The 17472-nt window shown below is 36.4% G+C and overlaps 2 protein-coding genes across 4 annotated transcripts; both read right to left on the bottom strand.

The window, feature by feature from the left end:
- Window positions 1–1870: 1870 nt before the first annotated feature.
- On the bottom strand, window positions 1871–5850 carry LOC130718815 (protein WVD2-like 3). 3 transcript variants are annotated; one of them, XM_057569440.1, is made up of 7 exons: window positions 5691–5850; window positions 3670–4234; window positions 3191–3279; window positions 2970–3063; window positions 2812–2883; window positions 2567–2677; window positions 1871–2364 (listed from the first exon to the last, which is right to left on the bottom strand). In XM_057569440.1, the coding sequence occupies exons 2-7, from the start codon at window positions 4228–4230 to the stop codon at window positions 2131–2133; spliced, it is 1161 nt and encodes a 386-aa protein (XP_057425423.1). In that variant the 5' UTR covers window positions 4231–4234; window positions 5691–5850; the 3' UTR covers window positions 1871–2130. The 3 variants fall into 3 exon arrangements, with proteins under 3 accessions (XP_057425423.1, XP_057425424.1, XP_057425425.1); XM_057569441.1 differs by lacking the exon at window positions 5691–5850 and adding an exon at window positions 4554–4668; XM_057569442.1 differs by lacking the exon at window positions 5691–5850 and adding an exon at window positions 4343–4475.
- A 5942-nt stretch (window positions 5851–11792) lies between these two features.
- LOC130720205 (ureidoglycolate hydrolase) lies at window positions 11793–16425 on the bottom strand. The gene is made up of 12 exons (XM_057570827.1): window positions 16185–16425; window positions 15989–16074; window positions 15230–15304; window positions 14861–14989; window positions 14307–14393; window positions 13937–14139; window positions 13755–13857; window positions 13349–13440; window positions 13204–13266; window positions 12784–13024; window positions 12362–12402; window positions 11793–11985 (listed from the first exon to the last, which is right to left on the bottom strand). The coding sequence occupies exons 1-12, from the start codon at window positions 16371–16373 to the stop codon at window positions 11888–11890; spliced, it is 1407 nt and encodes a 468-aa protein (XP_057426810.1). The 5' UTR covers window positions 16374–16425; the 3' UTR covers window positions 11793–11887.
- Window positions 16426–17472: the final 1047 nt, after the last annotated feature.

Raw genomic sequence — 17472 nt, forward strand, 5'->3', positions numbered from 1 at the left:
ATTCAAGAACTAGTTATTCAAAGATACACCAGTAATTAAATTAGCCCCTCAAAAGTTTAAATTCTAAATGATTTATTGTGCAAATTTCAACAGGCCTTAAGGGCTATTACAATTTCCCACTTCTTCTACACTACAGTCTACAGTGCTACTTCAATATGAGCAGGAAATGTCTGAGAACGCTAAGATGGCAACTCAGTGCGCAGAAGGCATCAAGGGGCTAAGCATCAAGGAATGTTGAGCGTGAGAGGAATGGAAAGATTAAGGAAGTGGAGGTCCTTACCACTGAGGTTGAGACTCTTAAGCAAAAGGTTGAGGGATCGAAGCCCTTTGAGGTCATTTATCTATAGTAAATCCAACTAAATTTGTTTCATAAGAAATCAGATGATCGTTCAAGAACACCAAAGCCTCAAAGCAGTCATAATGCATGACATCCACTGAGCTCCCCGAATCAACAAACATGTGTCGTACTTTCATATTTGCAATGGTGGCTGAGATGACTTGAGTCATCATGATCCTTCCATAGTCCTTGTCGCAAAAAGTGACGATGGATTCATTCGTCCGGCCAAAAGGCTTTACAATTCCACTCTGAGCTTCAGCAATTTTCAATACTACCTAGAAATGTTTCTTACAGGAGTTAGATGAGACTCTTCCTCTTCCAGCAAAATCCCCTGCAGTTGAATTCACAAATGGTTGAACCGCTCCTTTAGTCGAGTCATCTTCTTCACAGTCCGACGAAGACATTTGACTTTCTTTTAGTTCTTCTTTGCATCATCATTTTTATCCCGATGTGAAGAACTATCCCATCTTTGACTTCCTTGAAGAATGATTTTCCTTGCTATGTCATCTATCATCTCAGTTTTAAGGATTCCAAGACCTCCTTTTGTGTTCTTTGTCGTATTGATTCCCTCCACCATCATGCCATTTTTTCATGTCTTTTTTTAACATTCCTTCTCTAATTATTTGCTCAATTATGTCCGATCCTATGAGCTTCTATCCTGTTTTGGTTTTTCGTGTCGCCATTTTCATCCATTTGTCGCATTGGCCTAGCTAAGCTATCTTCCATATTCACATACTTCGCCGCCCTTAACTGGAATTTTGCTAGTGGTGGTGAATACTGCTTCGGAGGTATATCATTGCTAGACTGTTGCCTTCTTCGTGTTCAAGCCCTTGTGATGAGATTTGATTTCTTTCACACAGACAACGCAACAATGTACTTCAAGTGAACAAGTTTAGAGTACATCTAATCTTGAAGTGGTGAGTGTAGGTTGAGTACGCAATGGTGTATTGAATATCCAAGCGGAACACAGTGAGAAATGTACTTAAAAAAGGCACATTGTCAGCTTCTAGATTAGAGAGATAAACTCAGTCTTAGAAGAACACTCAATGGGCAAAATGAGTAAAGCTTATATAATTAAGCGATCAAACTTGTATTTATAGATTCCAGTATGATTTGTGAATGACGCTTGACCTTAATGAAGTCATCGTGAATGACTTTCATGTCAATGGTCATGCTTGGGCAGCCTTTGAATCATTGTCTGTGCCAGCTCTGTTTTGCTCAACTGACTATTTGGCCATGATAAATCTCACTTTAATCACCCTGGCCGGCCAACACAGAATTCACTCGGTTGTGACTTGTGAGTCCTCTAGGCCATCCAGGATCATATTTGGGCCTTATGGCCATTTGGATCGGTCTGGACAAAAACTATTCATTACCTCCTCAATTTCTATCCTACTCCAAGTACCCCGTGTAGCATTGATAATAGGAGGGATAATAGCAATAAAATTGGCAAGAATGAAGCAGAATTACTGTTTACCATGTTTAGTAACAACATGAAACAGTCTGATCCTGGAGTTCAGGCAGACGAACAAATGCTTAAATAGCTCTTTTAAGAAAATAGGATTTCCTTTTACAAATAAGTTGAATTAAATTGCATATAAACAATTCCATTACTTACATAATGCACACAGCAGCAAGTGCATATAAGTTAAAAGAGGAAACAAAGTGAAACATGCTTCATAATACTTGTGAGAAACAAGACCACAATCCCCAGAGACTCATAAATTAAAATTAAAATAAGTGAAACACAAATCTCACTGAAAACTTCACGGGCTGTTGTTCTCCAGGTCTGCTTATCCAGTTACTTTGATCACATTTACGTCTTGAGTGTGATTGGCCTTGTTGTTGAGGTCATATGTGCTGCTTTCATCATTTACATCACTCCTACCATAGTCGTTGGTCTTCAGTGTGTGATGCTTTTGTTGAGCAACAGCTTTTTTCTCCTTGTCCCCTTCACCTAACTTAATTGCACCATTGTTGCTCTTTCGCCGGCCCAGCTTTGGAGATTTCGCACGTGTAGGTGGAGGCTGGCCCAGGCAAGTTACACAATTTTTGTCATGCCCACAATTTAAAAAATATCTTTACTAGTAACAACTTGATCAGAATATGCTGCTTTCAAGTGTCTGGTGATGAAATTTTCGTTGAGAGCTTAACATGGAACTTTTTTGTTTTTCTGATTAAACTGAATCTCATACAAGATACTGCTGAAGGTACAAGATTAGCACATACCTTCTTCAATTCAACCTTAGGCGGAGGCCCCTCATGGTAAAAGGTAGGCATAGGGCTTGCTTTGAACGTTAAACTCTTCCTCAACTGTTTGATAGCTTCCTCCATCTCTTCCTTCAATGTTTCGAAATTATGAAGAAAATAGAGTAAGAAATTAGAAAACTAATAATCCAGATTTATAAGGAGAAAAGAAGAAACATAATGATAATGTCATTCTTGTTTTGAAGATACTTGAGAAGGTGCGGTACCTTAGTCCTTGTTTCATTTTGATTCTTCTCAGCTTCCATAGCTTGGTGCTTTTCCTCTAATTTCGAATAAAACTATCGTGCAAAAAAAGGGGCGGCATGCACCAATCAATTTGGGGAAGAAAAATTTATCCAAAGCTAATTAATACACCAGTTGTTACCTCCTTCCTTTTTTCTGCACGTTCAGTGGACCGAAACAGTGGAGCAGAAGCAACAGTAGCCCTGGACTTGAATGACTGCACAGAAGCTGCACCTCTTTACATGGTCAAGGAGTAATATCAAATTTGAATTCTAAGAGGAAGTAGAAGAACCATTGCCAAAATAAGAAAAGTCATGAGATAAGAATTTGACGCTCTTCAACTGCAGGGTTTAAAGAGGATACATAGAAGTAATCGAACAAGAATCGTCCTCATCAGCATGCTTACTGCTATCAGGTCGCAACGGCTTTCTTGAATCTAAAGGTGATTTCAACTGCAAGGCGAAAACAGTCAAAACAAAAGCTTCAAGACTAACTGCAAGTACATTGTAACAAATTAATCATAAAAGTTTCAGCAATGGACTAGACAATGAAACAGATAATTCAAAATCATTTTCTTTAAATTGAAATTTTGTAGAGGTCCTTATAAGTTGGTTATGTTACGAATCTGAAGAATGTCTTGAGCGGGTCGGCATCAAAACCTTAAGCTATCTTGTTTGGAACTAAGGATGAATGCACAAGAGTATCACATCTAAAACCTTGAAGCTTTTCTTCTCTGACCATATATTTTATTTATAGGAACACTGATAGAAGGGTTGTTCTTTAAACCTTCCAAGAATATAAAGACATCAAAATAATTAAAGGAGGAAGCAAATTGCATATACCTGATTCTGCTTGAGTATATTGGGAGATAGCACATTTTTTCGATTAAATGATTTTCTCGCATTACTACCCATGTTATCTTGTTCAAAAGTAGGACGTGCTACACCAGTGGCACGCTTCTCAGTTGCTAGAGAAAATGGTTGTGGAACTGTGGGCCTGACTTGAACACCACCTGCCTTCCTACTATGAAGATTCCCAGCAGAAGGTCTAGATCCATGCTTCCCAGTATCTTGTGGCTTGTGATTACCTCTTGTTTTATGAGATTTTGAACTTTTCTCACTGATGACACCCTCAAAATCTGAGGGCAACTTCTCGCGTGTTTCAATAGTAGAGACATTGGAGGTCTTAACAGAAACTTCTGTTGTACATTCCTTCACCTCATATTCCTTTGTGCTCTCCTCTGAACTATGATGTTCAGTATTCTCATTGAAATGTTCATAAGACTCTGTAATATTGTGATGATCAGCACTTTCATGACCTAAATCACGGGAAATGCCATCGGAATAGACTATGACACTATCTGGCTCCTTGATGATACAGATATCGGAATCTTCTGTTCCCATTGCACTACAACAAAGAAATTTCAAAACAAGTTAGTCATACAGTTTAGTCTTTTCTTTTACAAATACTATGTAAAACAGTAAATGAATGTGAAGTGGAGAAGTTGGGATTTACATATATGTGGGAAGAAAGATAAGAAAATAAGAGGTAACACAATTGAGCAATTTTCACTACAACTGAACAAAGATACAAGCTCTGCTATTTATAGCTAAGAGTAACAACTGAAAGTGTAACAAACACGCGTAACTAACATGCCAGGTCATTATCCAGCTGTATAGACAGTTATTCAACTACTGAAAAAGAAAAGAAGAGTAAACTAAGCTACATTTACTATTCTGCAGTAGCCTTTGATTCTTGTGAAAATTTTCATTAAATTTGCCAACTACACCAGTTCTGTTATCTTTCTGTCACTAGAATAAAAACAGCTGATTCTGATACTCACATATAAAACTCTTGCACCAAGCATGCCTAAATATAATAAATTTAATTAGCTCAAGACAAATTCCAAAAGTAGGGAAGCATAAGTGATTTATTTAACATAAATCATAAAGGAATAGAATATCAATGGTCTACCTAACTCAAAAGAAGCCAAGGAACTCAAAAGAAAAACTAAACGCCTAAAACACATAAAAGGAAAGCTATCAGATTAGTTGGCATGGAATCAATGATTAAGACTAATAATTGAAAATCAACAACAACTGCATGATTAGCCAACAAGACATCATATGCCAGAGACAAAGAAGAGTCTTAGCAGGAATAATAATAATAATAATAAGATGCCCTTCATCCATGAAATGGTATAACCAAGTGGATAATCTCACAGAACACAATGGTTTGAAGAAACACAGACAGGTAGAATTTTCTCAAGCAGTGAAAATCTATTTACAGACCAATAAATTCAATTCAACATATAAATCACACACATCAGGAGCATCTAAATTAAGCTAAATCCCAAATGCAAAATGAAAGATTGTAAAGCTTAAATCCCCAAGGGATGGATTATTTTTCTATCCAAGGATCCAAACCATGCAAAAAGCTGTAAACACAAAAATGCTTCCAACTTCCAAAGAACCAAAAAAAATCAAACTTTGAACCATTTCTGTACTTAATAACAGAAAAAGTAAATAGAAAATAATAGATTTCAAGTTCTCAACATACAAAAACATTTATCTTCTTCTTCCTCAACCCCCTAATTCACATTTTCTCAGTAAGTAACAACACCTTCACTTTTAGATTTTTCCCATCAACCAAACAGAACACCATGACAAAAAAAAAAATTCATCCCAATGGGTCAATGGCACATAACAAAAATAGAACATAACTCATCAAATTAAGTAATAAAAAAAATCAAATGCTGATAAAAAAAAAAAACACACAAGACAGATCTGAGAAATAAAGAAGGTGCATTTTGATGCATTGATAAGAAAAGGGGGAGAAGAATGAAGAATGAAGAATGACTCACGTTTAGAGTTGGATCTGGAAGGAAAGAAATGATTGTCACTGTGCGTGTGTTTCTGAGTTTGTGTTGTGTGTTTTGGAGTTTTGTTTTGTTGTCGCGCGGCGTTTTATATTCTGACTCGTCGGTCACCTGCCGTTTATTCACGCTGTTAAATTATTGCATTGCACTTTTCCCAAGTTTTTAAATTTGAACATATCATCCGCGTTCTCTGAGTAAAATAATTTCAACTTTAGTTTAAGTTGTATTTTTATAACATCTTCCCAATCAGAATATTAAAAAAGATAGTCACTTTCCCATTAATGACTTTGAATGCTCATTTCAAAGTTCTGTTTGCTTCTAATTCAAATTTTTCATTCAAATTGGAGAGAAACAACATCTTTTTCATTTTTGGTTCATGTAGAATATCCATAGTTTAACTTCAAGATGTAACAAAAAAAATAGTTTAACTTCAACAGTTAGAGTTAGAGTTAGGTCATGTTTGGAAGAGTTTATTTGAGCTTATCTGATAGCATGAACTTTTATGTCAGTGTTTAGGAGAGCTTGTGCAAATTGAGCTTATTTTCATAAGCTGCTCAGGATAGCTTATGAAAAAAGCTTATGCTTATATATAACTTATTTACAATTTATTTCAATATTTTTTTTAAAATAGCTTATGAATAAGCGCTTATGACTATAAGCGCTTAATTAAGCTGTTTTTCCAAACGAGGTCTTATGCTTAATTGGCCTCGTTTCAACAATCCTAGTTTCTTTGCACTTAATCGACCGCTGAATAAATTTATCGAAATCTAGTCATATATGTCACCTTGTTTCTCTGGTTAGCCATGTGCTCCTTCATGAGGACATGCGTTGATGGCTGGCTGGCAAATGGTTTTTCCTTAGTCGTAGGGAACTCTAGCCGATTGAGCATATTCTTTTTATTGGCTCAAGAGCATAACATGAGATTGAACTTCTCCCTTTCTAAACCATTTCTTAGTGAAAGATGGTTTTCCCTCAAAGGTTACCATATATGAGGCAGTAGTGGAGAAAGGGCTATATCGGCCTTCATTTCTACTTGAGCATTACCAATTATTTTCAATTGTCCGTCTTTGATGGCCTTCTGAATGACATCCTTACAAACCGCATAATTGACAGTGTTGTGACTGTAGGAATTATGCCACTTGGAGTTTTTCTTTCTCTTAAGCTCTTCAGCTGAATAGATTGTATGACCGCTTGGCAGTCTAACTTGTTGGTCCTTCCAAAGTGAGTCGAATATTGGGTCATCTCAGGATATGTCAAATACATATTCCCCTCGACTGTTTGCCTCTTTACCCTTTGGGAGTCTCAATGCTGTACAAAAGTAGGTCTTTCCCCTCAAAAGTTATGCAGCCATGATGATATCCACACATGGATCCTTAACTGCTTCATCTGCAACCTCATCATCAATGTTAGAGATTAAGTGGGGTCTTTTTCCCACTTTGTTTGATTGCTTCATTTCTTTCTCTTTGATGAAAGACTCGATACGTGAGGACTTAGCTGCAAGTCGGGCCAAATCGTTGCATTATTGAGCAATCAATTTGTCATTTAACTGGGGGTGCATGTTCTTTGTGGCTATGTGAGCATACTCAGCCTCAGGAAACCACACCCGGCATCGTCTCCTCAGCCTCCTGAACCTTTTCAGGTAGTTACTAACCAATTCGTTAGCCCTTTGCTTAATGGACACCAGATCAGCTACTGAATTATCACTATATGGCCTGTAAAACCTATCATGGAATCTCATTTTCACTTCTGCCCTATTTTGCACGAAATTTGGAGGCAAGGAGGAATATCAGCTAAAAGTTTCCCTTGTGAGAGAAATCGGAAAAGCAGTAGCTTATAAAATTCATTTCGAATTGCCTCCCTGCATTGAGTCTTTAATCGACCAATGTGTTCCATTGTGGATATTTCATCTTCGCTTGAGAAGGTGGTGAAATCAGGGACTTCAAACCCCCTCGGCAAAGGTATTGTCCGATCTACCCATTCAGGGCACAACTTCTGATAAATGGGTCTATCGATTGGTCGGAACTGAATGCTAAAATGCCCTCTGATCGCATCGGCAATCATGTTTGAGTTTATGAAATTTGGTCCCGTAGGATCTCCAACATTCAGCTTGTTCTCATGGTGTCCAAACTCTTGCAGGTTAGGCGACTACGAATGGTATTATCGGCCTCATTTGTGGAGGAGTTTGATATTGAAGAGCTAGTGGAATATGTTTCTCGTGGAACGGTTGTTCAAGTACACTTCCATAGTCCAAATTGTTGGTAAGTGTCCATTTCTAGGCATTATCTTTGTCGATCTAGGGAAGAACGTTAGCACATGCGGCTTCGACTACCATGGGACCACACCAACGAATTTCCTCTAGTTATCAAAGTGTTATTTTGCGTCCTTACCTCAGTTGCATACGTCAACTTAGGTCGTGAGATGGAGCTGAGAATTTCTCAATAGCAAGACAAGTCCCACTGGATGTGCCAATTTGTTGGTTTAATACATATGGGTCTAGGGTAGTAGTGTGAGTCGGCTGGTGAAAATCAACGTAACGATTCCCTAATCAAGTGATTACTCAAGGGAGGGACTTTGTTCCTCAATGTAGGTTTCTAAGTCACTTCAGAAAGCTCTTAGTGATTTCTATTTAGAGGTTGAAGACAAAGTAGGTCTAATTAACTAAGGGGGACGACTAAAAATCAATAAACGAAGACTTAAAGACTAAAAATAAGGTTGGAAATTAAGGCTGAAAAGCGATAAAGAAAGTTGAAATAAAGTAAAGTGCTGAAAGATTAAAGGCAGTTAGGCATGAAAGTAAATGACAAAGGTAAATGCTGAAAATTTGTAAATTGTATAGATTGTTTGAGTTGTGTGTTGTACAAATGTCCCCTATTTATAGGGAGTAGTTTGGCTAACTACAAAGTTGACAAACACTTAACCACTAACCCACGTTCTACTTCTTGCAAATGCTCATATGTTGTGGGGGTGTTAGTGTTCTATCTCTCCTAGTCAGTCTGAAAGTTTTTGTTAAGTTGTTCTTCCTTACTTCGGCTAGTTCAATAGTGAGAAATCATCTTCCTTATTATCAAGGAACTGAACCATGATTATTTTGCACGTGAAAATATTCTAGAAGTCCCAAAATATCTTCTTCTTTTCTGCCAAAGTATTTGAACTTGTCCACAAACCTTGTCTAGACACACATTTACCTTCATTCAGTTGCGAGCCCCTTCAAAACATAGTGTCAACGGCTAATCTAATTCTCTCAACTGTTCTTCTAATGGCTAGTTCCTATACTACACTAGCTTGTCTTTTTGATTGCCCAAAATAGCAGTTGCGATTTTTATGTGCTAACAGCGGGTTCGAACTTGTGTTCTCATTCTTACAAATGTGGGTTTGAACTTATGTTCTTATTCTTAAAAAGTGTCTAGCTTACTTTTCACTAGACCAAATATTTATTGGTATATGAACTTCTTTATTCATATGTATATTCAATGTGAGACATTAACATCATTAATTAACAAAATAAACCACATAAAAACACTAATTTATGCTTGAAGAAGTCAACAACGAGTGAGAAAGTTCATAAATTATTCTTAAAAAATTGTGAAGAATTTAATTTTGATTAAATATTAATGAAAAGAGCTCAACTTCTCAATGTTGCCATATATTTTTTAAAAAAAAATTACCAAGGTATACAATCGAATGATAGTGTATAAAAAATTGGTTATAATCTCATTCTTGACGTCAAATGCTAATTAACTTCGTCGCTTGTCATTCATTAAGAAAGAGTGTCACCCTCAATCAGTCAATCTACCTAAGCACGCTTACCTCTCAAATTTAGGCCAATTAAAAGCTCAAACCTTTCTTACGTTGACAGTTTCAGCATAGTTAACAAATCTTAATACTAATTCATGGTGACCAGTGAGGAACACTAAATCATGAGGCCTATGTCTTTGAAATAAAGCGATTAAAGACAAGACATTCCATCTACGGCTTTGCTTAGACCCTATCCTTGACTATTCTTGCTTAACCCCTTGATAAATGCCTAACACCCTCTTAGTAGAATTTATGAAATCATAAGTTGACATAATTATAATTCATAAGATATAGATGATTAATTGCAATTTTAGACTCTATTTTTACTCTACATCTTGCATTGCACTTTAGCATGTTTTACTATGGTAAAGCCGCAAAAGATTCAATCATCATATGATGCACCCGTGGTAAGACTGAGAGTTCATGCAGACTCGTTTTCGGTTGGTAAACTCGATTCATCGAGTTGAGTCTTAAACTCATAAAAGTGTAACAAAAATGAAAAAATATTTAATAAAATCGGTCATAGTATACAAAGATAAGATACTAGGATAATCAAAGAGGCATTATTAAAATAAATTCAACATCCAACTTCATAATAAGGTAAAGTTAACAAAGTACATAAATAATCAAAGTACCACACATAAGTTCTTAGAAACTAAGAGTAATAAAGACTTAAAAAGAGCGCAAAATTAAAAACAAGAGTGCATAAGGACTGAGAGTGAGAAGAACAACCACTCAAAAGGGAAGACAAGAACTAGGGACTCGCTCTTTGTTTGGACAACCAGTGGTCAATGCAAGAAGTGCAAAACCTTCCAATGACGACAGTGGTGGCAGCGGCTCCCCCTCTCAAGTGTGTGAGCTTGACTTAGGGTTAAAGTGAACAACGAGAAGTGAGGGTGAGACCCGATTGAGAGTGTGTTTGGAGAAAAAAATGAAGAAAAAACCCAAATCACCCCGTTCCAATTTGGGGATTTAGGTCAGAAATTGAAATTCGCAGACTCTTAAGCTCCCCTAGACTCGCGGGGCTACACGAGTTTTCTCAAGTCAAGGAATTTCGGTTCTAAAGGCGAGCTCACTCGATTTGGGGAGGTAGAATCGTAGAATCGTAGACTCGTACAAGTCTACGAGTTAACTCCCGAGTTTGACAATTATGGATGCAACTTATCATGATAAATCATGCTATAGAAGACTTGTGGGAAAACTTCTTTAATTGACCACTACAAGGTCAGACATTTCATTTGTTATCCAACATCTTAGCTAATTTATGGCTTCCCCCACCATTTATCATCACCAAGCAGACATAATAGTCTTAAGATATCTTAAGGGAGCACCAGGTCATGGATTATTTTGTCCAGTCACTAGCATATTTGATATTACAACTTAAAGCTTTCAGTGGTTCAGACAGGGGACTTGTTCAACAACTAGAAGATCTGTTACCGGGTATCGTGTTTTATTAGGAGACTCACTTGTTTCCTGGAAATCTAAGAAATAATCAACAATCTCAAGATCTTCCTAAGGTGAGTACAGGGTTTTGCTTCCAAATTGTTTGTGAACTTCAATGGTTGACATATATCCTTCTAGATTTGAAAATACCATTTATCAGCACTGCTCTTCTCTATTGTGATAGTCAGCCTACAAGACATATAACAGCCAATGTTGTCTTTCACGAGCGCACTAAACACATGGACATTAATTGTCATGTTGTGAGAGAGAAGCTTCAAGCTAAGCTCTTCCATCTTCTCCCTATCCAGAACAAACTTTTGATATTTTGACAAAGGCTTTTGAACCTCCCCTTTTTCTCATTTGGTTCACAGCTGGGAGTTTTAAATATTTACTACTCAGCTTATGAGGGGTATTAGAAGATAAAGTAAGTAGTTAGTCAGTTTTTCGGTTATTAGTTTGTGAGTAGTTAATATGTTAGCTGTGCAGTTAGTAACTTAGTATGATTTTTAGTTGTGCAGTCAGTTTGTTACATTTTTACAATACCTTTTGGCTGCTAATCCCTTTTGTAGGTAGTTATCATTTTACTCCCATAACATGTTTTCTTTGAAGATCCACTCTTCTTATTACATGGCTCAGCCTCTTACTTTGATAGACAAAAGAGGTATATATAAAATTGATTGATTATTAAGCTGTAACAGAAGTAAATAAAATACCCTCTTTGTTAAACTATTCATGTAATTTTCACCTGGCGATTTAAAATTTTGGTATATTTGATTTATAACATGGCATTAGAGCCTCGAGCCTCAACGTTGTCCATGCTTCAAATGGGCTCTTACGCGAGAAGTCGTGTTAGAAGAATAATATGAAAATCATTATTGTGTTTTGGTTCATGGCACTTATTTATTCTACAATGAGAGTCAACACTACAATCACTAAATAAGATATTACTGAAGGGACAATTTGGCCAAGGTGAGAGCCAACACTCTTACACCATTTGACATATCTTCAATTTTAGCAAACTCTTCAGGCTTATGGCTGTACCCTGTAAAATCAAGAACAAGAAATCAATAATATTGATACATACTTTCCTTTATAAAGCTGTCAGGGAAAAAAACTGCTTAACATTACTCAGCTTGATCAGATTAAGAGCTCAAAAGCATGTCCACATGCATGTGAATGTATCAGCATTCCACATGAAAAAACTATCCATTGCTTCTTAACTTTTAAGCTCATCTATGTATATTATATATGAGATTAGAGCTCTGTTTTCCAATTATTGTTGGTTTTTTATATTAATTAAAAAAAAAGAGCACAAACTGCATTTTGCTCCCCTTCCTTTGGTTGTTGATTGCACAAATATTTCTAAAAATGGTATCATGTAAGGACATATATAGAACAAAAAGTAAAACGGTAAATACCTTTGTAACATGGAATGAAAATCATGCCCATTGGAGACAACCTGCAATTGTATAACTTACATGAGTAGCAGATATCCATTTTACATAAGAGCAAACCTCTATCGTTTCTTGTAAGTATTATTAGACTGAGTTGTGTCATTGAAGATCTGTTCAGCTACTGTCAGAAAGTTAAGTGTTGAATTTATGGGTTTAGGTAGAAATAAAGGAAATAATGAGAGAAGGCTCTAAAAAATATTCTGATTGTATGAAATTAGATTGATATCCGAAGTGTAATTGGAAAAAGAAAACGCTAGAACTTCTAAAAAAATGTGACTAGGCAAATAAGTCTACTAACATAACAAGACTTCTAATTTATAAAAACCCAAATATTGTAACAAAAATTAAATAAATAAAACAATCTGTGCCTTTCTCTCTGGAGTTACCTGGCCATAAATAATGAATCATGATAGGCTCTACTAATCATCAACTTGCTGGTCAAGTTTAACACTGTTGTGGCAGTTTCCATCGCATTGATGACTGCTTCATCAGAAAGGGCTGGTGGATCCTGATTGACGATGTGAAACTCTGAGAGTTTGACACCTCGGGTTTCAGTTATTTTAATGGCTGATTGGTGGATTTTCTCAATCACTTGGTTTCTTCTCTCCTCATCAATGTCTCTAGTGTCTTCAACAACATCAAAAATATTACAATACAAATATTCATATAACCAAGTATAACTGGAGTTAGCCATAGGTAGAGAGAAAATCAAACCAATTCTCTGTAACTAACTTAAAAAAATAACTTGTGCATGGCAAAACCACTTGTAATTGAACATTTTATAATGCCAGGTATGACAGAAGTACCAATTTCTATGTGTGATTTGCTAGGGATACTGTTGATTGCTCCGGGATGTAGTTCCAGGATACCTTGTAAAGTTATAGAGGTTATGTTAATGAAAGCTCTAGATTTATCAAAATAAGGTACTGCGTGTCTGCAAAAATTACTTACCGACAGTGCCAACAGTATCAATAGACCCAGATTCCAACACGTGTTTCTCAACAGCTAGGGCTAATTCAGCAGCTGCTAGTCCAGCATCATTTCTGCTCCAGGTGATTAATAGATTATACTTGATGCATTAGAAGTAGTTCATTAACAAAGAAACGTCAACTTTAAAGGGATAAAAGTAGTGGACTAGCAAATGTAATGGGATCAGGAGATAGTAAGCTACTTGAAGCTACTATTAGTTCACTCAAAACTATGAGAAGAACTTGAATATCACATCAAAAGGAAGAAAGAACAAAGATCTCAACAGTAGAAAGGAGAATATGTGGGTGTTACAGTTCAAGTTACTGCAACAAAAGAAAAGGATAAGGGTGCAAGACATAAGGAGTATCCATTCTAAAATAGCAGCCACCTGTTAGGCATAAGGACAGCGCCTGCATGACCACCATTGCCTTCAAATTCAACCTTTAGACTTGCTGGAGCTGCAATGGCAGTAACTATGCCTATAGATATACCTGGGTCAAGAAACAAAATACATATGATCAATTGAAGTTATGGCTAATACAAAGATTAAGTTTGCCCAGCGATGTGTACCTTCGTCTTCCAGAATTGGCCCTTGTTCTATGTGCAGTTCAACAAAAGCAGAATATGTTCCTTTCTTCAAAAATACACTAGATAAGTCATCTTTATCTTTCGCATACCCAGCAGATCTTGCAGCATCTAAGAAGGATGTGTTTTGACTATCAGTTGCTGTTTTTAGAGCATTTGCAAGATTCTCACTCCCAGCCAATAAGCGGCTGCACATAAGTAACAAATGATGAAACTTAAAGTAGAATATGGGGTGTAACTCAGTCAATGAGACATTGTAAAATGAAATTAGTTGTGAGAATAAAGGTGAATTGTTGATTTATGGACAACAAAAGCCACATGTAGGAATCCTATTCTGAGAAATGTTGTTTCTGACCTTCCCAAGCAACTTATTCCAAACCGTGTCGGTTCTTCTGATGTGAACAATATGACTTCCAATGGTCTTCTAGGTTTAAAGCCAGACCTGTGAAGGTTTCAGCGAATATCACAAAAGTGGATAATGATCGAATATTGTAAATCACATCTTTGAAACTTGGATCTTCCTCAAAGTAATTACAGGGAATTAGTTACGTATGAAACTTCTCTTTTCCATATAGTTGTCATAGTAAATACACACCTTATTGTGTTTTTCATTAAATTGTTTAGTCCTATAATATATTGGTTTTTTTATAAGCTATAATATATTGGTTAAACATTAATACATTGATTTTTTTTCAAGCCTAACATCAATTCATCAAACTTCAGAAATTTCGATAATAGGGATGTATAGATTTATCAAAAAAATTATCAAAAATAAGTCATCTTTCTCTTAGTTCAAGGTGTTGAAACTTCCAGGCTTGCTCACTAATTATCAGAAGATAGCTATAAAAAATTTAGTATTCTGAACATTCAGTTAAATCCTACATCAGCAATAATAAGAAAGTAAGAAACCTTTTCAGGACACTGATGGCTTCAATAGCTCCTAAAACACCAACAACTCCATCATATTTTCCAGAGTAAGGTATAGCATCAATGTGCGAACCTGTTGCAACAGCAGCAAGCTCGGGTTCCTGGCCCTCCCTAGATAAAGCAAGCAAAGATAAAGCCATGAACGTAGTTGGTAAATTAGAGACACACTTTAACTATGATAGAAGATTGTGATGTTAATATGATCTTGAAAACATAGTTAATGACAAATTAATAAAAATTTAGATATCTGAGAAATATAATTATAAATGTAAATATTGAATTAGAAGCTTTAGGAACAGAGTTTCATCCAGCGAGCTTTTCAAAACAAGCACTTAAGGATCAGACACTCACCATCGACCAAATATGTTACCAACAGCATCCTCTCTCACAGATAGACCAGCAACTCCCATGAGGTCTTTTACATAGCTACACATGGAAGACAAGATTAAAGTCTATAAAGGTGGGCATCTATCATTCTAAACAGAAATATGTCAAGCACATTTGTGTAGCAGAATGAATAGTTTATTTAGAGGTAGTGCTATACATACAAAAGTTAGATAAATAAAACTTATACCTCCTTTCTGCACCATTAAAATCACCTTTGCATCTATGCAGCGTTATATCAACACTGTTCTTTTGCATAGAACCTTAACTAATTTTATAGCTCTACACACAATTCATCTCTTTAGTCTTTTAAGTCTCTTCAAGAGCTATCTGCATAGCATTTACCAATTGATTTGTTCTCAAGTGCACCCATTATAATATTTTCCTATACAAATAAAAGGGGCAGGCCACTCTTATTTTACTCATATTATATATAGGTTATTATTTTCACCCAAAGTCAACTTTTTCTTTATTTTTGTCATTAACCAAGCTGTCCCTATGGCCGGTAACTATGAGACTAATTCATCATCCCACTATGAGCGTATTAAGCGGTAGGAGGCTGACCAAATAGTTATTTCCATTTACAAGAGTTGGGAATGGTCCCTCAACCATTTGCTTAAGGGATAAAGTGTTGAACCGCTCTAACAGGTTAAAGTCAACTTTTTTGATAAAGAAAGGTTTGCTACAAGGGGAAAATTAAATTGAAACTTTATTTATACAACATACCTACGAGCTAAAACATCCTTCTCAGTATACAAGACTCTGGTTACTGATGGGGCAGGTGCGTCAGAAAATGCTGAGAGCTCATCAATCTAAGACCAAGGTACAGCACAAAACGTCAATAAGCAATCATCATCACAACCCAGAAACAAAAAACTATGCAACACCACAATCACAGGCTTTCTGGGATGGTTGAGTATACCTGGTTCTGCAGACCCTGAGCATCAACGGAGAGGGAAGTGGGTATGAAAGTGTGAGGAGGTCCATGAATTTTGTAACCAGAGAATTGCTCCATGGTTGCGGTGATTGAAGGGTGTTGTTGATGAGATGAAATTGCAGAGAAGGTGGTGCACAACAAGAGGAGGAGGAGCACGAAGATAGAGTGAACCATTTTTGCAGGTACGGTTGGTGTGATTCTTCAGCCATTCGCAACTCATCACTAGCTAGTCAAATAGGATGTGACCAAGGCCCTTCACGTGCAAAAATAACCAAATTTATAATTTTAAATGGGATTTTGTCAAGAAAAATTCATTTCATTTCCAATTTTATTTTTTAAAATGGTTTCAAAAAAAATGATTTCTTTAAAAACAAATAAATTATCCTTATCTTGTTAATAATAGGGTAAGTTCAAAAAAAAATATGGTTAATGTTCAAATTAATCCTGATTTTATAAGCGAACTAAACGTCATATTTTTCTCAGAAGAACTAAAATCAAACTCGCTAACAAACTTAGAGACTAATTTGACCATTAACCCTTAATAATATTATCAGTGGATTTTTTTTACACACCTTTTAAATGGTATTTTCCACTCAACATTTTTTTCCTAAAATTCGTGTTAATGACTTTGAACTTCTTCTGATAACTAAATTTATGTGTTCCGAAAGGTCAATTTTCGGAAATTTATAATGTTTTGCACTTTTGGAATTTAAACTTTCATAACACAAAAATTTAGCTTTTAGAAATTCAAGTTCCGAAAATGCAAAAGAAATTAAATTTGTGTTCTGAAAGTTCAAATTTTCATGTATCCCTAATTCTTCCACCATCACTACCACCACCCCCACCCCTCGACAACCTACACTATCGTCATTGCCCTATACCATTTGTCACTGCCACGACCACCTTCCACATGGCTACCACCACCACCACTTTGCAACCTCCATCAACGTGTCACTGTCACATTGTATTGTCGCATGATACCCATCATCGCCACCTAGTAGCTTCAACCATTGTCACCATTGCCTCGCAATCTTACCTTTGTTGTCATGTCAAGTTTCCTTCCTCGCCTCCTTGTGTGACACCCTCCAATTCCATCATTGTCTGGCGCCATTTGCCATCAATGTTGGTACCTTCCACCATTGTCATTATCACTCTCCACCACCACTATCACCATCATTGCTACACCCCTTCACCCTCTACTACTACCTAACACTCTTAATCAATCATAGTTGTCATCTTGCAACCTTCATCACCACCATTACTTGCTCCCTCC

The sequence above is a fragment of the Lotus japonicus genome, chromosome 5, assembly GCF_012489685.1.
Source record: "Lotus japonicus ecotype B-129 chromosome 5, LjGifu_v1.2".
NCBI classification, from domain to species: domain Eukaryota; kingdom Viridiplantae; phylum Streptophyta; class Magnoliopsida; order Fabales; family Fabaceae; genus Lotus; species Lotus japonicus.